This window comes from Oenanthe melanoleuca, chromosome 23 (assembly GCF_029582105.1).
Source record: "Oenanthe melanoleuca isolate GR-GAL-2019-014 chromosome 23, OMel1.0, whole genome shotgun sequence".
Classification (NCBI taxonomy): domain Eukaryota; kingdom Metazoa; phylum Chordata; class Aves; order Passeriformes; family Muscicapidae; genus Oenanthe; species Oenanthe melanoleuca.
Window position 1 is genome coordinate 966,566 of NC_079356.1, and position 17,323 is coordinate 983,888.

The window sequence follows — 17,323 nt, forward strand, 5'->3', positions numbered from 1 at the left end:
AGGACAATTTACACCCCCCATGGCTCGGGGGGACGCAGAGGGCAAGGACTGTCCTCTGTCCCCTCACCCGGGTGGTGGCAGTGCCCCAAACCTGCACAGCCCTGTCCCCTTGGGTGCTCCCTCTGCAACGGGACTGCGAGATGGGGGCACTGACAGGAGCAGCTGCCCGGGCACAGGGACACCCTGATACAGGGACACCCGGGCACGGGACACCCACTGACAGGGACACCGGGGCACAGGGGCACCCGGGCACGGGACACCGGGGCACAGGGACACCCTGATACAGGGACACCTGGAACAGGGACACCCTGACACAGGGACACCCGGGCACAGGGACACCGGGGCACAGGGACACCCAGGCACGGGGACACCGGGGCACAGGGACACCCTGATACAGGGACACCCGGGCACAGGGGCACCCGGGCACAGGGACACCCTGACACAGGGACACCGGGGCACAGGGACACCCAGGCACGGGACACCGGGGCACAGGGACACCCTGACACAGGGACACCCGGGCACAGGGACACCCGGGCACAGGGACACCCGGGCACAGGGACACCCAGGCACGGGACACCGGGGCACAGCGACACCCTGATACAGGGACATCCGGGCACAGGGACACCCGGGCACAGGGACACCTGGCACAGGGACACCCTGATACAGGGACACCCTGACACAGGGACACCGGGGCACAGGGACACCCTGACACAGGGACACCAGGGCACAGGGACACCCGGGCACAGGGACATCCTGACACAGGGACACCGGGGCACAGGGGCACCCGGGCACAGGGACACCCTGACACAGGGACACCGAGGCACAGGGACACCGGGGCACAGGGACACCGGGGCACAGGGACACCCTGATACAGGGACACCCTGACACAGGGACACCGGGGCACAGGGACACCCTGACACAGGGACACCAGGGCACAGGGACACCCGGGCACAGGGACATCCTGACACAGGGACACCGGGGCACAGGGGCACCCGGGCACAGGGACACCCTGACACAGGGGCACCCGGGCACAGGGACACCGGGGCACAGGGACACCCTGATACAGGGACACCCTGACACAGGGACACCCTGACACAGGGACACCCTGATACAGGGACACCCAGGCACGGGACACCGGGGCACAGGGACACCCTGATACAGGGACACCCCGATACAGGGACACCCTGATACAGGGACACCCAGGCACAGGGACACCTTGATACAGGGACACCCGGGCACAGGGACACCCAGGCACGGGACACCTGGCACAGGGACACCCTGATACAGGGACACCCGGGCACAGGGACACCGGGGCACAGGGACACCGGGGCACAGGGGCACCCGGGCACAGGGACACCCGGGCACAGGGACACCCTGACACAGGGACACCCTGACACAGGGACACCGGGGCACAGGGACACCCTGACACAGGGACACCCGGGCACAGGGACACCCAGGCACAGGGACACCGGGGCACAGGGACACGCACACGGCTGCCCTTGCACACTGACCCACAGGAGCACCCATGAACCTGGGATGTGCACGGACACGGACACAGAGACACACAGACACGGACACACAAACGTATACACACATGGACATACAGACACACAGACACACACACGGACGCACACAAATGGATAAACATACATGGATATGCACACACGGATGCACACACACACATGCACACACACAGACATGGATATACACACACACGGATGCACACACACACATGGATGCACACACACATGGATAAACACACACACACGGATTCACAGATATGGATTCACACACACATGGATGCACACACATGGATGCACACACGCACACACACATGGATGCACACACACACATAGATCCTCAGTGGATCCCTCAGAGACGGGCTGCAAACCCGCAGGCTCTCCTTAAGGGCTGGGGGAATCTCGGGCTGTGTTTCCCCATCTCACCTCCCCAAAATTTGGGAATGGCTCCTGAGTCACCCAGAAGAAAGACCAGGAGACGAGGTGGTACCCAAAAACATCACAGTGAACACCACACTCAGCAAGAAACACCCGTGGCTGCTCCTGCGGCCAGAAGGGCCCCCCGGGACCCCCCCCCCGCGCTCGGCTCCGCCAAATGCCCCAGAAGAAAAATATTCCTCCCCCCGGGGAGGCAAAAACATCCCCCCCCGCGAGTCCTGGCCCAGGGCGTGGGTGGGAGTCACCCCTTGTCACAGCAGGTCCCCTCCGTGTCCCCGCCGCGTCCCCGCCACGCGCTCTGCCCCGTGGCCGGGGGCTCCGGGGTCTCGCTGCGGCAGCACCGAGGAAATCCCAGCGGACTCGGGCTGTGCCGGGAAAGCCGGGCTGCTGCTCCACAGCCTCTCCTTCCTCCGCCGGTCACAAATGTCCCCCCGGGCGGGGTTAGGACGTGTCCTTCAGCTCGGGGCTGGGGGGCTGCGGAGGGGGCGCCTCCGCTGAGGGCGACTGCATGTCCTGGGCGCTGCCTGCGGGAGGGACCGGGAGAGGGGATGGGATGGGATCAGAGCGCGGAATCAGGGACTCGCCGAGGTTGGGAAAGAGCTCCAAGAGTCCAAACTGTGCCCACCTTGTCACCGGCCCAGGGACCAGGAATTCTTTGGGATGCACACCTCCAGGTATGGGGACTACAAACCCCCCTGGGAATTTCCAGTGCGCACCTTCTCCATGCAGAAATTTTCCCCAATATCCAACCTGGCTCTCCCACGGCCGTTCCCTCTCCCCCTGTCCCTGTTCCCTGTTCTCTGTTCCCTGTTCCCAGATCCCTCCCAGTGTCCCCTCCTGTCAGGGAGTTGTGCAGAGCCACAAGGGCCCCTGAGCCTCCTTTTCTCCAGGCTGAGCCCCTTCCCAGCTCCCTCAGCCCCTTCCCAGCTCCCTCAGCCCCTCCTGGGGCTCAGCCCCTTCCCAGCTCCGTTCCCGGCCCTGGACACGCTCCCCTCCTCAGTGTCCTGATCCCTACGCACGGGATGACCATGGGAACCCCTGTCCCCGCTGCCCCCTCCTCCTGGTCACCCACCTGCGCTCAGGGACATCTCGGCCAGTTTGAGGGGCAGGTCGGCGGGGCTGACGCCGGCGGGCGAGCCCAGGATGTCGGGCAGGGCATTGCGCCGGCCCGTCCTGCCGGAGGATGCGAAGTCCAGCACGGGTTCCACCTCGGTCATGCTAACCCTGCCGAGAGACGTCGCCTCTGTCACCCCGGGCTGTGCTCCGGGCTGGGTGCTCCCCCCAGGAGCAAAGGCAGGGCCACCCTGCCCCCGGGACTCGCCAGCATCGCCCCGGCACCTTTGGGCGCTCTGATGTCCCCATGTCACTGCAGGGAGGGGCTCCCCGGGTCCCGCGGCACCCCCACCCCTGCAGCCTTACCGGGCACCCTCCAGCCTGGCCTGGCACCGCGGGGGACACACGGGGACAGAGACCAGTCCCGGCTGGGCCCCCTCGGGCTCCCACCTGCGGGAGGCAGAGCAGGGGGTCACCAATGGGGCCGGGGCAAAGGGAGAAGGGAACGAGTCTGGGAGGGGGGAAAACAACAGGGGAACAACAGGGGAACACCCAGAGCACCCTGAGCCTGTCCATGGTGGGATGGGAATGGAGGGATGGAGGGATGGATGGATGGATGGATGGATGGATGGATGGATGATAGATGGATGGATGGATGGATGGATGGATGGATGGATGATGGATGGATGGATGGATAGATGGATGGATGGATGGATGGATGGATGGATAGATGGATGGATGGATGGATGGATGGATGGATGGATGGATAGATGGATGGATGATGATAGATGGATGGATGATGGATGGATGAGGGATGGATGGATGATGGATGGATGGATGATGATGGATGATGATGGATGGATGGATGGATGGATAGATGGATGGATGGATGGATGATGGATGGATGGATGGATGGATGATGGATGGATGGATGATGGATGGATGGATGGATGATGATGGATGATGGATGGATGGATGGATGGATGGATGGATGATGGATGGATGGATGGATGATGATGGATGATGATGGATGGATGGATGGATGGATAGAGGGATGGATGGATGGATGAGGGAGGGATGGATGGATGGATGGATGGATGGATGGATGGATAGATGGAGGGATGGATGGATAGATGGATGGATGATGATGGATGGATGGATGATGATGGATGGATGATGGATGGATAGATGGAGGGATGATGGATAGATGGATGGATGATGGATGGATGGATGGATGATGGATGGATGGATGATGATGGATGATGATGGATGGATGGATGGATGGATGATGGATGGATGGATGGATGGATGAGGGAGGGATGGATGATGGATGGATGGATGGATAGATGGATGGATGGATGGATGGATGAGGGAGGGATGGATGGATGGATGGATGGATAGATGGATGGATGGATGGATGGATGAGGGAGGGATGGATGGATGGATGGATGGATGGATGGATAGATGGAGGGATGGATGGATAGATGGATGGATGATGATGGATGGATGGATGAGGGATGGATGGAGAGCAGGGATGGGGATGCAGAGGGGACAGGGAGGGAGGCTGAGGCAGCACTGCCAGTGAACTGGATGGATTCCCCCACGTGGAGGCAGCACCGTGTCCCTTGGAGAGCAGCTCTGGCTGAGCCAGGCAGGCAGCAGCAGTGCTGGGCTGCCCTGGGAGCCCTGCAGTCAGGAAAACCCAGCTGGCCGGGAGCCATCCGTGTGCTCGTGCTGCTGGGGCCTTCTCGGGGTGTTTGCTCAGCTCCCCGTGAGGGACTCCAGCACACACTTTGGGCTTTTGCCACGGGAGGTGGAGTGGCACAGGGGTGACACAGGGGTGACACAGGAGTGACACAGGGTGACACAGGGTGGCACAGGAGTGACACAGGAGTGACACAGGAGTGACACAGGAGTGACACAGGGGTGACACAGGAGTGGCACAGGGGTGGCACAGGGGTGGCACAGGGGTGACACAGGAGTGACACAGGAGTGACACTGGGTGACACAGGAGTGGCACAAGGGTGACACAGGAGTGACACAGGGTGACACAGGGTGGCACAGGGGTGACACAGGAGTGGCACAGGGGTGGCACAGGGGTGACACAGGGTGGCACAGGAGTGGCACAGGGGTGGCACAGGAGTGGCACAGGAGTGGCACAGGGTGGCACAGGGGTGGCACAGGGGTGACACAGGGTGGCACAGGGGTGGCACAGGACCTGGCAGGGACAAGGTGCCCTCCACCCCCCACAGAGCACAGGGACCCCAAGGCACCACCCCAGCAGCCCCATCCCCTCTATGCTGGTGGCAATGCTGGGACTGCTGTCCCCAGGCTGGTGGCAGTGGGGGTGTGAACTCACCGGTGTCCTGCTGGGAATCCCTGCTGGGAATCAGAGCTGGGAATCACTGGCAGTCACTGGGAGATCCTGCTGGGAATCACTGGGAATTCCTGCTGGGAATCACTGGCAGTCACTGGGAGATCCTGCTGGGAATCACTGGGAATTCCTGCTGGGAATCACTGGCAGTCACTGGGAGATCCTGCTGGGAATCACTGGGAATTCCTGCTGGGAATCACTGGCAGTCACTGGGAATTCCTTCTGGGAACACTGCAGGGAGGACGAGTCAAGGTCCTTGGGCGCAGGCGCCGTGTGCATGGGAGGGGTGACCAGGGAGGGGAGAAACAAATGATTAACTGGGGAGGTGATTAGTGATTAGTTAATTAGTGATCGGTACTGGGATGGCTGAGCCATGAGGGGCAGGACCCGGGTGATTTTGTGATTCCCTGTGGATCCCCGTGGATCGCTGATCCCATGTTCACACACACACAGAGCTCCTGTGCACACCCAGCAGAGCCAGAGCCCCCCAGGATGGATCAAAGCTCCTTCCCCACAGCCCCAGCAGCTCCTGCTGCCTCCAGCTCTGGACAATCAGGAATTGTCAATCAGCCCCAGGACCTGCTGGCTCCTGCTCCACAGCAAACCACTCCCAGGGATGTGGGGATGGGATCCTGCATGGTCACCCTGCTCCAGAAAGCCCCACCAGGGATCAGGACCAGGCACCCCAACCGGGGGTTGTCACAGCCCTGAGCATTCCTGGGGTGCAGCATCACTGTCCTGCTGTCCCTGCACCCCTGGGGACAATGTCCAGGCCACCAACACCTGCCCCACCTCCAGGTCCCACAGGCAAATCCAACCCAAACGGGGCAAATCCCACTGGATAAACCCGGTGGAGGAGGATTTCCCCCTCTAAGCAGGGACAGTTTCTGTGGCTTGACGTGGTCTCAGCCTAAAAAAGCTCCTGGAGTCACATGGGAGGTCCTTGGGGCGCTGGCTCCTGCTCTAATGCCCCTAATGGGATAGAGGAGGGAAGGCAGAAATAACCTTAATCCCTGCTGGGGATGGCAGGGAAGGTGCAGGGAGAGGTGGAGGGGGGAGATGAGCTGGGATGTGCTCCTGGGACAGCAGAGCCCTGGGGGAAGGTGCTGAACAGGCAGGGGAAGGTGTGACCCACCTGGGGACGGAGCAAAGAAACCCCACAGCCATGATCCCCTCAGCATCAGCATCTCCCCTCTAACACAACTTTTTGGGGTTGCTGGGGGTGGCAGTGACCCCAAACTGCACCTGGGGCTTGGGCAGGGACCCCAAATTGCACCTGGAGTTACAGGGGGTGGCAGTGACCCCCCAAATTGCACCTGGAGCCTGGGGACCACCACAGACACATCACAGCTTTGCCAAACATGTTCCCCCGGCCAGAGACAACAAACCAGGAGTGCTCCAGGAATTTAGGACCTGGGAGGTGTTCAGGGATCCTGAGGATTCATTTAACCACAAGGATTTGCTTCTTGATTGTTAGTGGGTCATGAGCTCCTCTGGAAGGGGGTTTGGAACATTTAATGCTTTTGTCTGTTTGGGGGGTTCCTCCTGCTGATTTAATTCAGCATTTTATGGGATCTGTGCTGGGAATGTTGCAGCCTGGAACAAACCCTCCAAAAATCCACCAGCAAACCCTCAGTGCTGATGAACACGATGAAAAATGGAAGGGTTTAGAGACAAAACTGTAAAACCGAGTGGAATGGCAAGGAAAGAGCTGCCCCAGGTCAGAAGGGAACGGGAACATCATCCAGGAAAATGAGCCAGGAGTCCACACAGGAGGGAAACGCAGCGGGGCTGGGCTGAGCAGAGCCCGGCAGGCACCGGGCAGCCCCTGAAGCCGGGAACAGCAGATGGCAACAATTAAACACGGGATGGAATCCGGAGAGCCAGCAGCCCCCTGGGGACACAGCAGGCTGGTCCCGGCGGGTTCCTCTGCAGGAAGAGGCTGCTGGAGGCTGAGCCAGGTGGGATCGGCTCAGGTGTGTCACCCGCCCAGGGACAGCTCCAGGATCCCGGGAGATGGAAGGAGGGGGACAAATCTCGTCCTGATCTGGCTGTTTCCTGGGAAAGGGGGAAAAGGCTGCAGGGGTGGGGGCTGCTGCAGGAATACTGAACGTGGAGGTGCAGAAGGACTTTTGGAGCAGGTTTTGGTCCAGAGGAGGAAGTGTCTGGGAGGATGATCCCTCCTGGCAGGGATGCAGCTCCCAGGACCCATTCCCACGGGATGCTGGCCCCTCCCTGCCTGCCCTCGGCAGCAGAACCTCTCCAACCGTGTCCTGCCTTTTATCCCTAAATCCCCAGGACTCCAGGTGGGCCAGGCAGGAATTTGGGCCAGCTTGGATCTTGCTGGGCACCTTTGGAGTGATGGTGTGGAGTGAAGCAGTGCAGGGATCCAAGTGAAGCTGCATCCTGCTTGGAGCATCAGCAAGGCCTCCCACTGCCTTTTTCCCAGTTTTCCCCTGGCTCTTTCCCAAAGGAATGGTTCAGGAATTGTTCCAGGGGGATTTCTAAGCACAGGTGACACTGGCAGCTCCCCAGAGCTCTGAGAAGCTCCAGCAGGTCACAGCAGATGCAGGGTTGGCTTTTCCCTGTGGTTCCCTTCCCAGCAAACCCCACGTTCCAAAGGCATTGGACAAGGGGCTCCCACCCCTTCCCTCTCCACGGAGCAGTGGGTTCCCCTCGTTGGGATAATGCACTTCCAGAGGAATTCCCATCACCCTCTGAGCCCTTCCCATCGTGTCCTGCCTTCAGCTCTGGCCTTCCTCCTACTCTTGCACACTCATCCTCACATCCAGACCACCTTTCCCTCTTCTGCACCACTCCTGCTTGTGCTTGGATTGTCTCACCCATGGATTTGGGAAATGCTGGAGTGTCTCTTGGTCCCCTCCATCACCCTCACATCCCTTTGCTCTGCTCCTGCCTGGTCCCCATTGCTGCCCTGCAGATGGGCAGGACCAGCTTCAGGCTCAGTCCCACCCCTGCTCACACCCAAATCCTGAATTATTGCATCCAGACTTTCCCCTGGATCCCAGGGATCCTTTCAAAGGTCAGCTTTCATCCTCTGCTTCCTTTTGCACAATTGAGGCTCTCACTGCCCAGAGCAGCTGTGGCTGCCCCTGGATCCCTGGAATGCCCAAGGCCAGGCTGGACACTGGGACAGTGGGAGGTGTCCCTGCCAGGACAGGGGTGGCACTGGATGGGATTTAAAGTCCTTTACAATCAGGGATTCAATGACTTATTTTTTTAGGGATTTTTTTTTTTTTTCCAGCTGTAAGACTTGGAATTTTTATTTCCACACAAAACCTGAGCTGTGTCCCAGCTAATACCAGCCTAGGCAGAGCTTAAAGCCTTCCCTTCAGGGGCTCAGCTGGGCTTGTGGGATGCTGGGACCTAAATTCCTGTTCAAGGCAAGGAGAAGGAAGGGCTCTGAAATGGGACACTGGTAATCTCCATTCCCTGTAATTCCAGCTTCCAGCAGGGAGATGTGCAGGGGAGGTGGGGTTTGCTGCTGCATCCACGGAATGGAGCTGCTCTGTCATTTCTCTGTCAGTCAGGGGGATGATGGCAGAGTTCAGCTGTGCTCAATATCCCACAAAATACAGGAAAAAATCCTAAAATCCAACCTGGATCTGTCCAGAAAGGATTTCAGGCTGTTTGTATAAACTGTCCTTTTGGTTATTAACCTTGGAAACACAAACCAGAGCAAGTCCTGCTCCAGTGTGGGAATGAATCCAGCTCTTGTGCTCCTGACATCCCAATCCTCAGTTTCCCTGAGCAAACCCAAACTCTGCCCAAATCCAGGTGCTTCCAGACCTGGAGGTGCTCACACCACATCCCACATCAGGGCCTGGCATCCCCCCAGGGCAGTGACCCCAGAGAAAATCCCCTCTGGATCTTGCAGGCCTGGATTGGGCCAGGGAAAAGCTCTCCAGAGGATTCAGCAGTTTAATCCTGGCACAACCTGCTGAGCTCAGCATCTCCTGCAAGTCCACACTGGGATAAAATCGAGGCATTTTTCCTCTGGGAGCAGCACATGGGGCATCCTGGAGAGATGCTGAAAGCAGCAGGCAAAGCTGGATGTGTGATTCCCTCTGGGCCACCTGGATTCCAGCCCTGGACAAGCCTGAGTTGCTCCAATTAGAAAACAAATCACCAAAGGCTCAGTGAGGATGTGGGCTGACACTGCAGGGCTTCATCCTGCATCCCAAACCTCCAGGAGGGTGCATGGAAAGCCTGGACAGCCTCAGCTGAGCTGCCCATGGTGCCCAGAGAGGGAATGGCCAAATCCCAGCTGCTCTTCCCCATCCTCTGAGGCTCCCAGCCCAGCACACACCAGCTTCCCACCCCTCCTGCTCTCCCCTGGGAATGTTTCCTCACTTTGTGCTCACAACAAGGATCTCTGGCTTTTCCCATCACACAGAGCAGGGTTTCTGGAGGCTCCTCTGCCAGGAGGCACTCAGGGCTCTGGGAATGCTGCTGCTGGCAGGAGGGCATCCCTGAGGAGGGGACCAGCTCCTGGCCAGGCTCTGATCCCTGTGCTGGCACTGGGAGCAGCTCAGGGACAGCAGCAGGGCATGAAAAGCACCAGAAACCACCAGCAGCACTCCAGGCATGGCTATTCCCTGTGGAACACGGCAATCCCAAGGGCTGGCAGTGCCTCTGTCCCCAGGGCCAGGGGACAGCTCCAGGACCCAGCTGGGCACCAGCTCAGCCACACTGCTTTGGGTGGGGATGGGATCATTCCTGCAGGAGCAGCTCCCTGGATCCCAGCCCTTCCCTGCCAGGAAGGGTCCCAGGAAGGAAGGAAGGATGGATCCCAGGAAGGATGGATGGATCCCAAGAAGGAAGGAAGGATGGATCCCAGGAAGGATGGATGGATCCCAAGAAGGAAGGATGGATGGATCCCAGGAAGGAAGGATGGATCCCAAGAAGGAAGGAAGGATGGATCCCAGGAAGGATGGATGGATCCCAAGAAGGAAGGATGGATGGATCCCAGGAAGGAAGGAAGGATGGATCCCAGGAAGGATGGATGGATCCCAAGAAGGAAGGAAGGATGGATCCCAGGAAGGATGGATGGATCCCAAGAAGGAAGGAAGGATGGATCCCAGGAAGGATGGATGGATCCCAGGAAGGAAGGAAGGATGGATCCCAGGAAGGATGGATGGATCCCAGGAAGGAAGGAAGGATGGATCCCAGGAAGGATGGATGGATCCCAGGAAGGAAGGAAGGATGGATCCCAGGAAGGATGGATGGATCCCAGGAAGGATGGATGGATCCCAAGAAGGAAGGAAGGATGGATCCCAGGAAGGATGGATGGATCCCAAGAAGGAAGGAAGGATGGATCCCAGGAAGGATGGATGGATCCCAGGAAGGATGGATGGATCCCAGCCCATCCCAGGGAGGAATGGAAGCTGCACCAGCCACTCCCAGGCCAGCCAGGTGCTCACCAGCCTGTGACCCACCCCAGAGCTATTCCTATTCCATCCTCCATCAGTTAATTCCCTTTAATTAACTGATTAAAGGTAATCAGCCTGAGTGGTGGGAGGAGCACAGGAATTCCTCCTGGGGAGTTTGGCTGCCCATCGGGGGCCCTACAAAGGTGCTGGGTGAGCCTCCCTTCCCCACACCCCTCAGTCCCAGCAGCTCCATCTGGCTCCTGTTTGGGTCCAGGGGGGAAACACAGTGACCCCTTTGGCATGAGGGGGATGGAGCCACCCCCAGCCCCACAGAGATGGACCTGGCACCTGGATAACCCAGCAGTTCCAGCAGGAGCTCCACATCTCCGTGGGGAAGGAAAGGATCTAATGAGGATAATTAGGGTGATTGAGCCCTGGGTAATGGAGCTCCCAGCAGAACCCTCAGTTCCCTGCTCTGACACACCACAAACTGTAATTTTGCATAATAAAACCAGGTAATTTTGCATAATAAACGTGTCACCCACATCCACAGCAGTTCCATTCCTCACCAGGTTCAGCTCCCTCCTCCCCAGTGGTTTTCAACCTCTGCTCCAGCCTGAGCTGACAGTCACCATCTGGAGATGGGGACAGGGACACTGCCTGGGGACCCTCTCGGCTCTCCTGGCTGTGGAGCCGGGGAAGGCACAGGGTCTGGTGCCAGGGGACACCCAGGAGCTGTGCCCAGGGCTGTCACAGGGGCCAGCTGGGTGCCACCAGGCTGTGCCATGGCTGGGTGACACCGGAGCTCGTGCACCACGGGAGCCTCATGTCCTGCACAAGCTCCTCCATCGGCCCCTGGTGGCACCTGGAGAGGAGCCTGGCCCAGGAGGAGGCTCCCAGCCCTGCCAGAGCACCAGGACAAGCGCAGGAACCCAGAATTCCGGGGAGCAGAGGCAGCTGAGCCTTCCCTGGGGAGCCCTGTGTGCTTCCCCCAGCCCCTCGGGGAATCCTCTCCTTCCCACTGCAGCCCAGCCAAGGGGGGAGCTGGAAAACTTCCAGGAGACCCAGCTTTGAGGCAGCCACCCCCCCTCGGTGGTGAGACCTTGCACAGAGGTGATCCAGATGTTTCCTGCCATCCCTGCACCGAGGGTGGGAGCACACTCAGGGTTCTCCAGCTGCCACCACCACCCTGTGACAAAACTCCAGCTCCTGGGAGCTGCCAGGGAAGGGAGCAAAAGCCAAGGAGGGGAGAAATCCGCGCAGGAGGCACGGCTGGAAACCCGTGATGGAGCAGAGCAGGATCCGAGGCCCCAGGGCTGAGCCAGGAGCTGGAATTGCTGCTCCAGGAGCCAAGGGCAGAGCAGGGCCATGGTCCCCATCCCCCAGGGTCTGCAGCACCCAGCCACAGCTCCTCCAGCTGCCCCAGCAGCTGAACCCCAAGATCAGCCCCTACAAGCAAACCCCCAGAGCATCCCCACTCTGCCTCCCAGCATCCCAGTCCCAGGAAAAGCGCTGGGATTCCCTCAGCTCAAAGAAGTGAGAATCTGCCTCTGCCACCACCTCTTCCCTCCCAACCTCCTGCTTTTTGGGGAAGGTGGTGCTGGGCAGGGGAGGGCTGGGGACAGGGGACAGAGCCAGGGCTGTGGCCGTTCCTGACAAAAGGACTGAGGTGTCCCTTGCTGGACACCCCAAGGTCATGGGCTGGGAGCATTTGGGGTGAGCGTGGGACATCCTGCCCCTGCCACCTCCTCGGTGGCACTGCCACCAGCCAGGGGACAGCAGCCAGCTCCGGGGACCGAAGGGACCCGATCCAAGCATCTGCAGGGGCAATCTGCCAAAATGATGCCCCGAAGGCAGGGAGGAGGGGCTGTCCCCGGGGAAGCCCTTTCCTCCCGGGAGGAAGCACCACGGGAGCGCGTCCCCTGCGCGGGGGTGCCCAGCCCTGGGGGACTCTCCGTGCCCGGGGACCCCCGCAGCTCCCCGGGCCCGAATCGCCGGGGAAGCTCCAATCCGGGAAGCTGAGGGCTGGAGCTGGGGGTGGGGATAGAAGTGTCGTGGTAGCTGAGAGGAGGACAGGGCAGGGGAAAGGTGGTGGGGCAGGGGCGGCCCAGGACACGCAGGGGTCGGTGCCAGGGTGTGACAGAGGTGCCGCGCTGCTCTGAAGTGCCCGCCCTGAGACAGACAAGCCTTGCTCGGTGCCTCAGCACTGCTCCCCCAAATCCTCCCCGGAGGGCCCTGCCCCTGGGCCGGGGGGCACGGACATCCCGCCGAGACACCCCACGGCAGCCGCTGCAAACTTCCATCCCCCCAAAACCCATCTGCCCCCGAGGCCGCCACCATCCCCTGCCCCCCGGGTGGGGGATGCCCAGGGTGGGCACCAGTCCCCGGGGTGGGCACCTGGTCCCTCGCCCCGGTGAGCCCAGGGCACCCTCCGCGGTGGCCCAGGGCCTCGGTGCCACCACGTCACCTGCACCCAGCACCGCCAGCCGCTCACCTGGTGCCGGCGGCGATCCCGGTGCCGAGGCCGGTGGCGATGGTGACACCGGCGGTGATGCCGCTGCCGGTGCCGGGGGTGATGGGGATGTCGGGGCCGGCGGTGATGCCGATGCCGGTGCCGGTGCCGGTGCCGGTGCCGGTGCCGGTGCCGGAGTCAGTGCCGGCGCCGGGGGTGATGGTGATGCCGGTGCCGATGCCGGTGCTGGTGTCAGTGCCGGTGCGGAGGGTGATGCCGGTGCCGGTGCCGGTGCCGCTGTCAGTGCCGGTGCGGAGGGTGATGCCGGTGCCGATGCCTGTGCCGATGGTGATGTCGGTGCCGGTGCCGGTGGCCGTGCCAGCCCGGCTGCCGGGGGAAGGATGCTCCTCGCTCGGCAGCAGCCGCGGGGAAGCCTCCGGCTCCAGGCGGCCCTGGGGCACCCGGGGCCGAGCCGCCGCCGCCGCCGCCCGCCCAGCGCCGCCGCTCCCGCCCGGCCCGGCCCCCGCTCGGCGCGGGGGGGACCCAGCGCCGGCCCCGCCCGCCGCCCCCCTCCCCCCGCCGCCGGGGCCGCCCCTCGCCCCCCCCGGGCTGCTGTGTCCCCGCGTCCCCCCGCGCTGGCACGAGGGGAGGGCTGTGACATCCCCCGCGTCCCATCTCCCCCCACGCTCCGTGTGATTCTGCCCCGCTGGGACCCCCCAGCCCGGGCGGGGGGCTCGCAGCCCGCCGTGGGCACCAGCCCTGCTCGGGGAAATGGGTAAATTCCCCTCCGATTTCCTCTGGATGCGGATCCTCGGCTGCACAGCCCCACGGCCCCCCTGCTCGCCCACCAGGACAATTTGACCCCAACCCGCACAGCTCCATTTAGTGCAGCCAAAAATCAATGTCAAGCTCCGAATCTTTGGGGAAAAAAAGAATTACAAAATCCGTGGCTGCACCGTGGCGGTGGGGGAGGGGGCGGGGGGCTGGGAGACCCTGGATGCGGCTGGCAAATCCAGCGGATCACGGCTGTGCCCTGCCCGGGGCTGTCCCCGCTGGAAGGACGCTGGCCACAGCCTGGGCGCGGAGCAGATGCCACCAGCTGCTGCTGGCCTGACACCGGTGTCACCTTGAGGGGGGGACACGGCCAACTCCGAGGGTGTGAGATGGGGGTTCTCACCCCCAGCCCTGAGCTGGTGAGGGCAGCGAGATGGGGGAGGCGGAGCGGGAATTTAAACCGCCTGGAATTGCTCACGGGAGCAGCAACCACCTCCCAGCGCTTCCATCGGCATCCCTGCAACTGGGAAACCGTGTGGGGTTGGTGGGGCTGGTGAGAGGCTCTAAAATGTCCCTCCTGGCCATGCAGGTGGCTGTGCCCAGGGCTGGGGGAGCGGGCTGAGCTTTGGGAGGGTCCCCGCTCCCCATCCCTGCACGGCAGGAGCGGGGTGGGGGCGCGATCCCAAATTTCGGGCTGTGGCCAAAACCCTCTCGCTGCTGCTGAAGGGCAATGCTCAGCACCCGGAGCGAGGCGCCCGCCCCTCCCTTCCCCTGCAGCTCGCGGGCCGTGGGGACACCCCGGGGCCGACCCGGGACGGGCGGTGCTTTCCTCAGCGGGACAGCCCCGGCTGTGCCAGGGGACAGCGACACGGGCCAGCGGCAGCACCAGGACACGGCCGGTGCCCGAGTCCGGCACCCCAAAGGCGCGGGGGGGCCGCACGGCAGGGACAGGGCAGGGACACGGTGCCCTGCTCGCTCACGCGTGGGACGGGCGGCGGCGGCTCCCGCGCGGCCGGCGGGGAGCGCAGCCCGAGCCAGCCGCTATTTTTAGCCGCTCACGCTCCGCTTTCTCCTTGACTGTCTCCCCTCGCCAGAGCAGTCTCGGGCCGAGCAGCTGCGATGTTTATCCTGCCTGGCACCCGGTCGGATGTGACACTGCTGTCGCGGGCCGTGGGGACGGCTGGGAGCGAGGGAGGGGACGCTGTGGGCATGGGAAGGGACAGGAGGAAACCCGCTGGGATTCGGAGCACCTTGGAGAGTTCTCCCTTTCTGCAGCTCCCGAGCGGCCCCGAGAGGCTCTGCCCGGGGACAGCTGAAGGGCAGCCGCACCACACCCCATTTCCCATTTACCACACCCCCGTTTCCTCCGAGGCTGAACAATTCCCGGTGTGATCCTTTGGGATGGCTGCGCTGGGGGAGCTGGGGAGACTGAGGCACACCAGAGGTGTGTGAATCTCTCCCCATCCTGGCAGTGCGGTGCTGACACGGAATAACCTCTCCCAGCCAGCCTGCATCCCTGGCGTGCTGAGCACCAGCAGCCCAGAGCTCCCAAACTCTCAGGTACAAACCCCACGGATCCAGGACAGCAGCTGGGAAGGGAAAAATCATCCCAAAATTATTTCCTGCTCAGGCAGCTCGCACTGGGAGCTGGTGCAGGGCAGGGCCGTGGCAAAGGCTGCTCTGCTCCTCCCCTGCTCTTTCAGCTGCTGCTCTGGGGCATTGCAGACCTTGGGATCCTCTTTCCAGGATGCTCCAGCAGGATGAGCTTCCCTGCTGATGGGGGGGCCTAAAATAAATAATTTGTGCCCTCCTGAGCTTGGGGAGAGTCCGTGATTGATCCATCAGGGATGAGAAGCCAGCAAGGATGGGCTCAGACTGCTCCCAGCCCTGCCACCTGCTCTAAATCCTATTTTCCCCTAGAAACCCAGGGTCCAGAACTGGGAGAAAATGGGTCTGGAGAAGTCTGTTCTGCTGCTGCTGCTGTCCAGCTGCTTCATCCCCGTGGGCAGGAGGGTCAATAAACCCCAGGAACCCTCGGGCTGCTGCAGCTCCCGGTGTGGAGGCAGCAGGGAGGGAGCAGAGCTGCTCTCCACTGCCCAGCCCAGCACTGCGGGCTCTTTTCTGGGCTAAAAGTCACTGCTGGGGGCCAGCAGCCCTTTGCTGTTCCTGTTTTAGACACACCTTCCCGATTCCCAGCCCGGCTAAGCCCCTGCCCGCCCGCTGGGGACACAGGGAAGGTTATTCCTGAGCCCAGGGGCTGCGTCAGGCCCTCGGTTAAGGAGCTATTTCGGGACACGGGTCACAGGGTTTGGGGACCTGCAGGTTGCTCCCTGGCTGGGGGCTGGGACTTTCCATGGGCTCCAGCAGGACACGGCCTGGAGGCTGCCCTGGGGTGATGGAGGTGGCTCCTGAGGGATGGATCTGCAGGAAACGCGCTCTGCCCTCAGGGAAAACCTCCCTGCCCGTGAGATCTCGGGGACCAAAGGCAGCGAGAGCATTTGCTTGCCTGGAGGATTTCAAAGCAGAGGGAAAATGCCAGCACAGAGCTCCCAGGGAGAAGATTTGTCACCAGGCAGGCTGGAGTGTCACACTGAGCCGAGAGTCTGGACATGTCAGCTCTGCAGCAGTGCCCTTCCCAGGCACCCTCCGTGCTCCAGGACGCTGCCATCTGGATCCCAGTGTGCTGCTCCGCCCTGTCCTTCGCAGGGCACAAGGATTCTGCAGCTCCATCTGCCCCCAGGACATCGGGCAGCTTTTGGAGACCTTCCCCCCCCGGCGCCAGAGCATCCTGCCCCTCTGGGGGACAGCACACAAGCGGCTCTTCCCGTTCCTATTCCCTAATTCAAGCCGTCAGGGCAGCTGGAATATCTGCAGTGAGTTGCACAGGTCTTTGCAACTCGTCTGCAGCCTCGCTGTCCCCGGCAGAATGGAAAATTTCAACCAAAAGAATGATTTGTTGCTGTTTCTGCAGCAGCAGAAGCTCCTTCCTGGCCCAAAGGTGAGGTGGATCCTGCAGCCAGATGCAATCCCAGCCCGAGGCTCATCCTGCTGCCATTTCATCACAGGAGCTGGGGGATAAAAGGGCACTAAATGACTCAAAGTGCCTCTCTCGGGGCTCAGCCACCAAAATATTCATCCCCTGCCCCAGCGGACCAGCAGAACGCACAGATTATTTCTGGGAATTAGTTCAGGAAACCACCTTGCCTGTGCATTGGCTCTGATATTGGCTGAAATTCCACATTTCTGGGCAGCAGCCTGGGTTGCACAGGCAGGAGTGAGCCCAGGCAAGGTCAGGACAGCTCAGAGCAGCACAGGAGGA

General features: G+C 61.5%; 1 protein-coding gene across 2 annotated transcripts; it reads right to left on the reverse strand.

Annotated features, from left to right (window-relative positions):
* Positions 1–2,006: 2,006 nt before the first annotated feature.
* Positions 2,007–5,589, reverse strand: LOC130262194 (cAMP-dependent protein kinase inhibitor beta-like). Of its 2 annotated transcripts, XM_056509062.1 has the most exons (4): positions 5,371–5,589; positions 3,378–3,461; positions 3,031–3,182; positions 2,007–2,482 (listed from the first exon to the last, which is right to left on the reverse strand). In XM_056509062.1, the coding sequence occupies exons 3-4, from the start codon at positions 3,173–3,175 to the stop codon at positions 2,400–2,402; spliced, it is 228 nt and encodes a 75-aa protein (XP_056365037.1). In that variant the 5' UTR covers positions 3,176–3,182; positions 3,378–3,461; positions 5,371–5,589; the 3' UTR covers positions 2,007–2,399. The 2 variants fall into 2 exon arrangements, with proteins under 2 accessions (XP_056365037.1, XP_056365038.1); XM_056509063.1 differs by lacking the exon at positions 3,378–3,461 and having other exon boundaries at positions 2,009–2,482.
* Positions 5,590–17,323: the final 11,734 nt, after the last annotated feature.

Coding starts and splice junctions, on each gene's coding strand:
- LOC130262194 (XM_056509062.1), bottom strand. CDS start 3,175: ATGACCGAGGTGGAACCCGTGCTGGACTTCGCATCCTCCGGCAGGACG. Junction 2,483..3,030: donor CGAGATGTCCCTGAGCGCAG/GTGGGTGACCAG, acceptor TCCCTCCCGCAG/GCAGCGCCCAGGACATGCAG.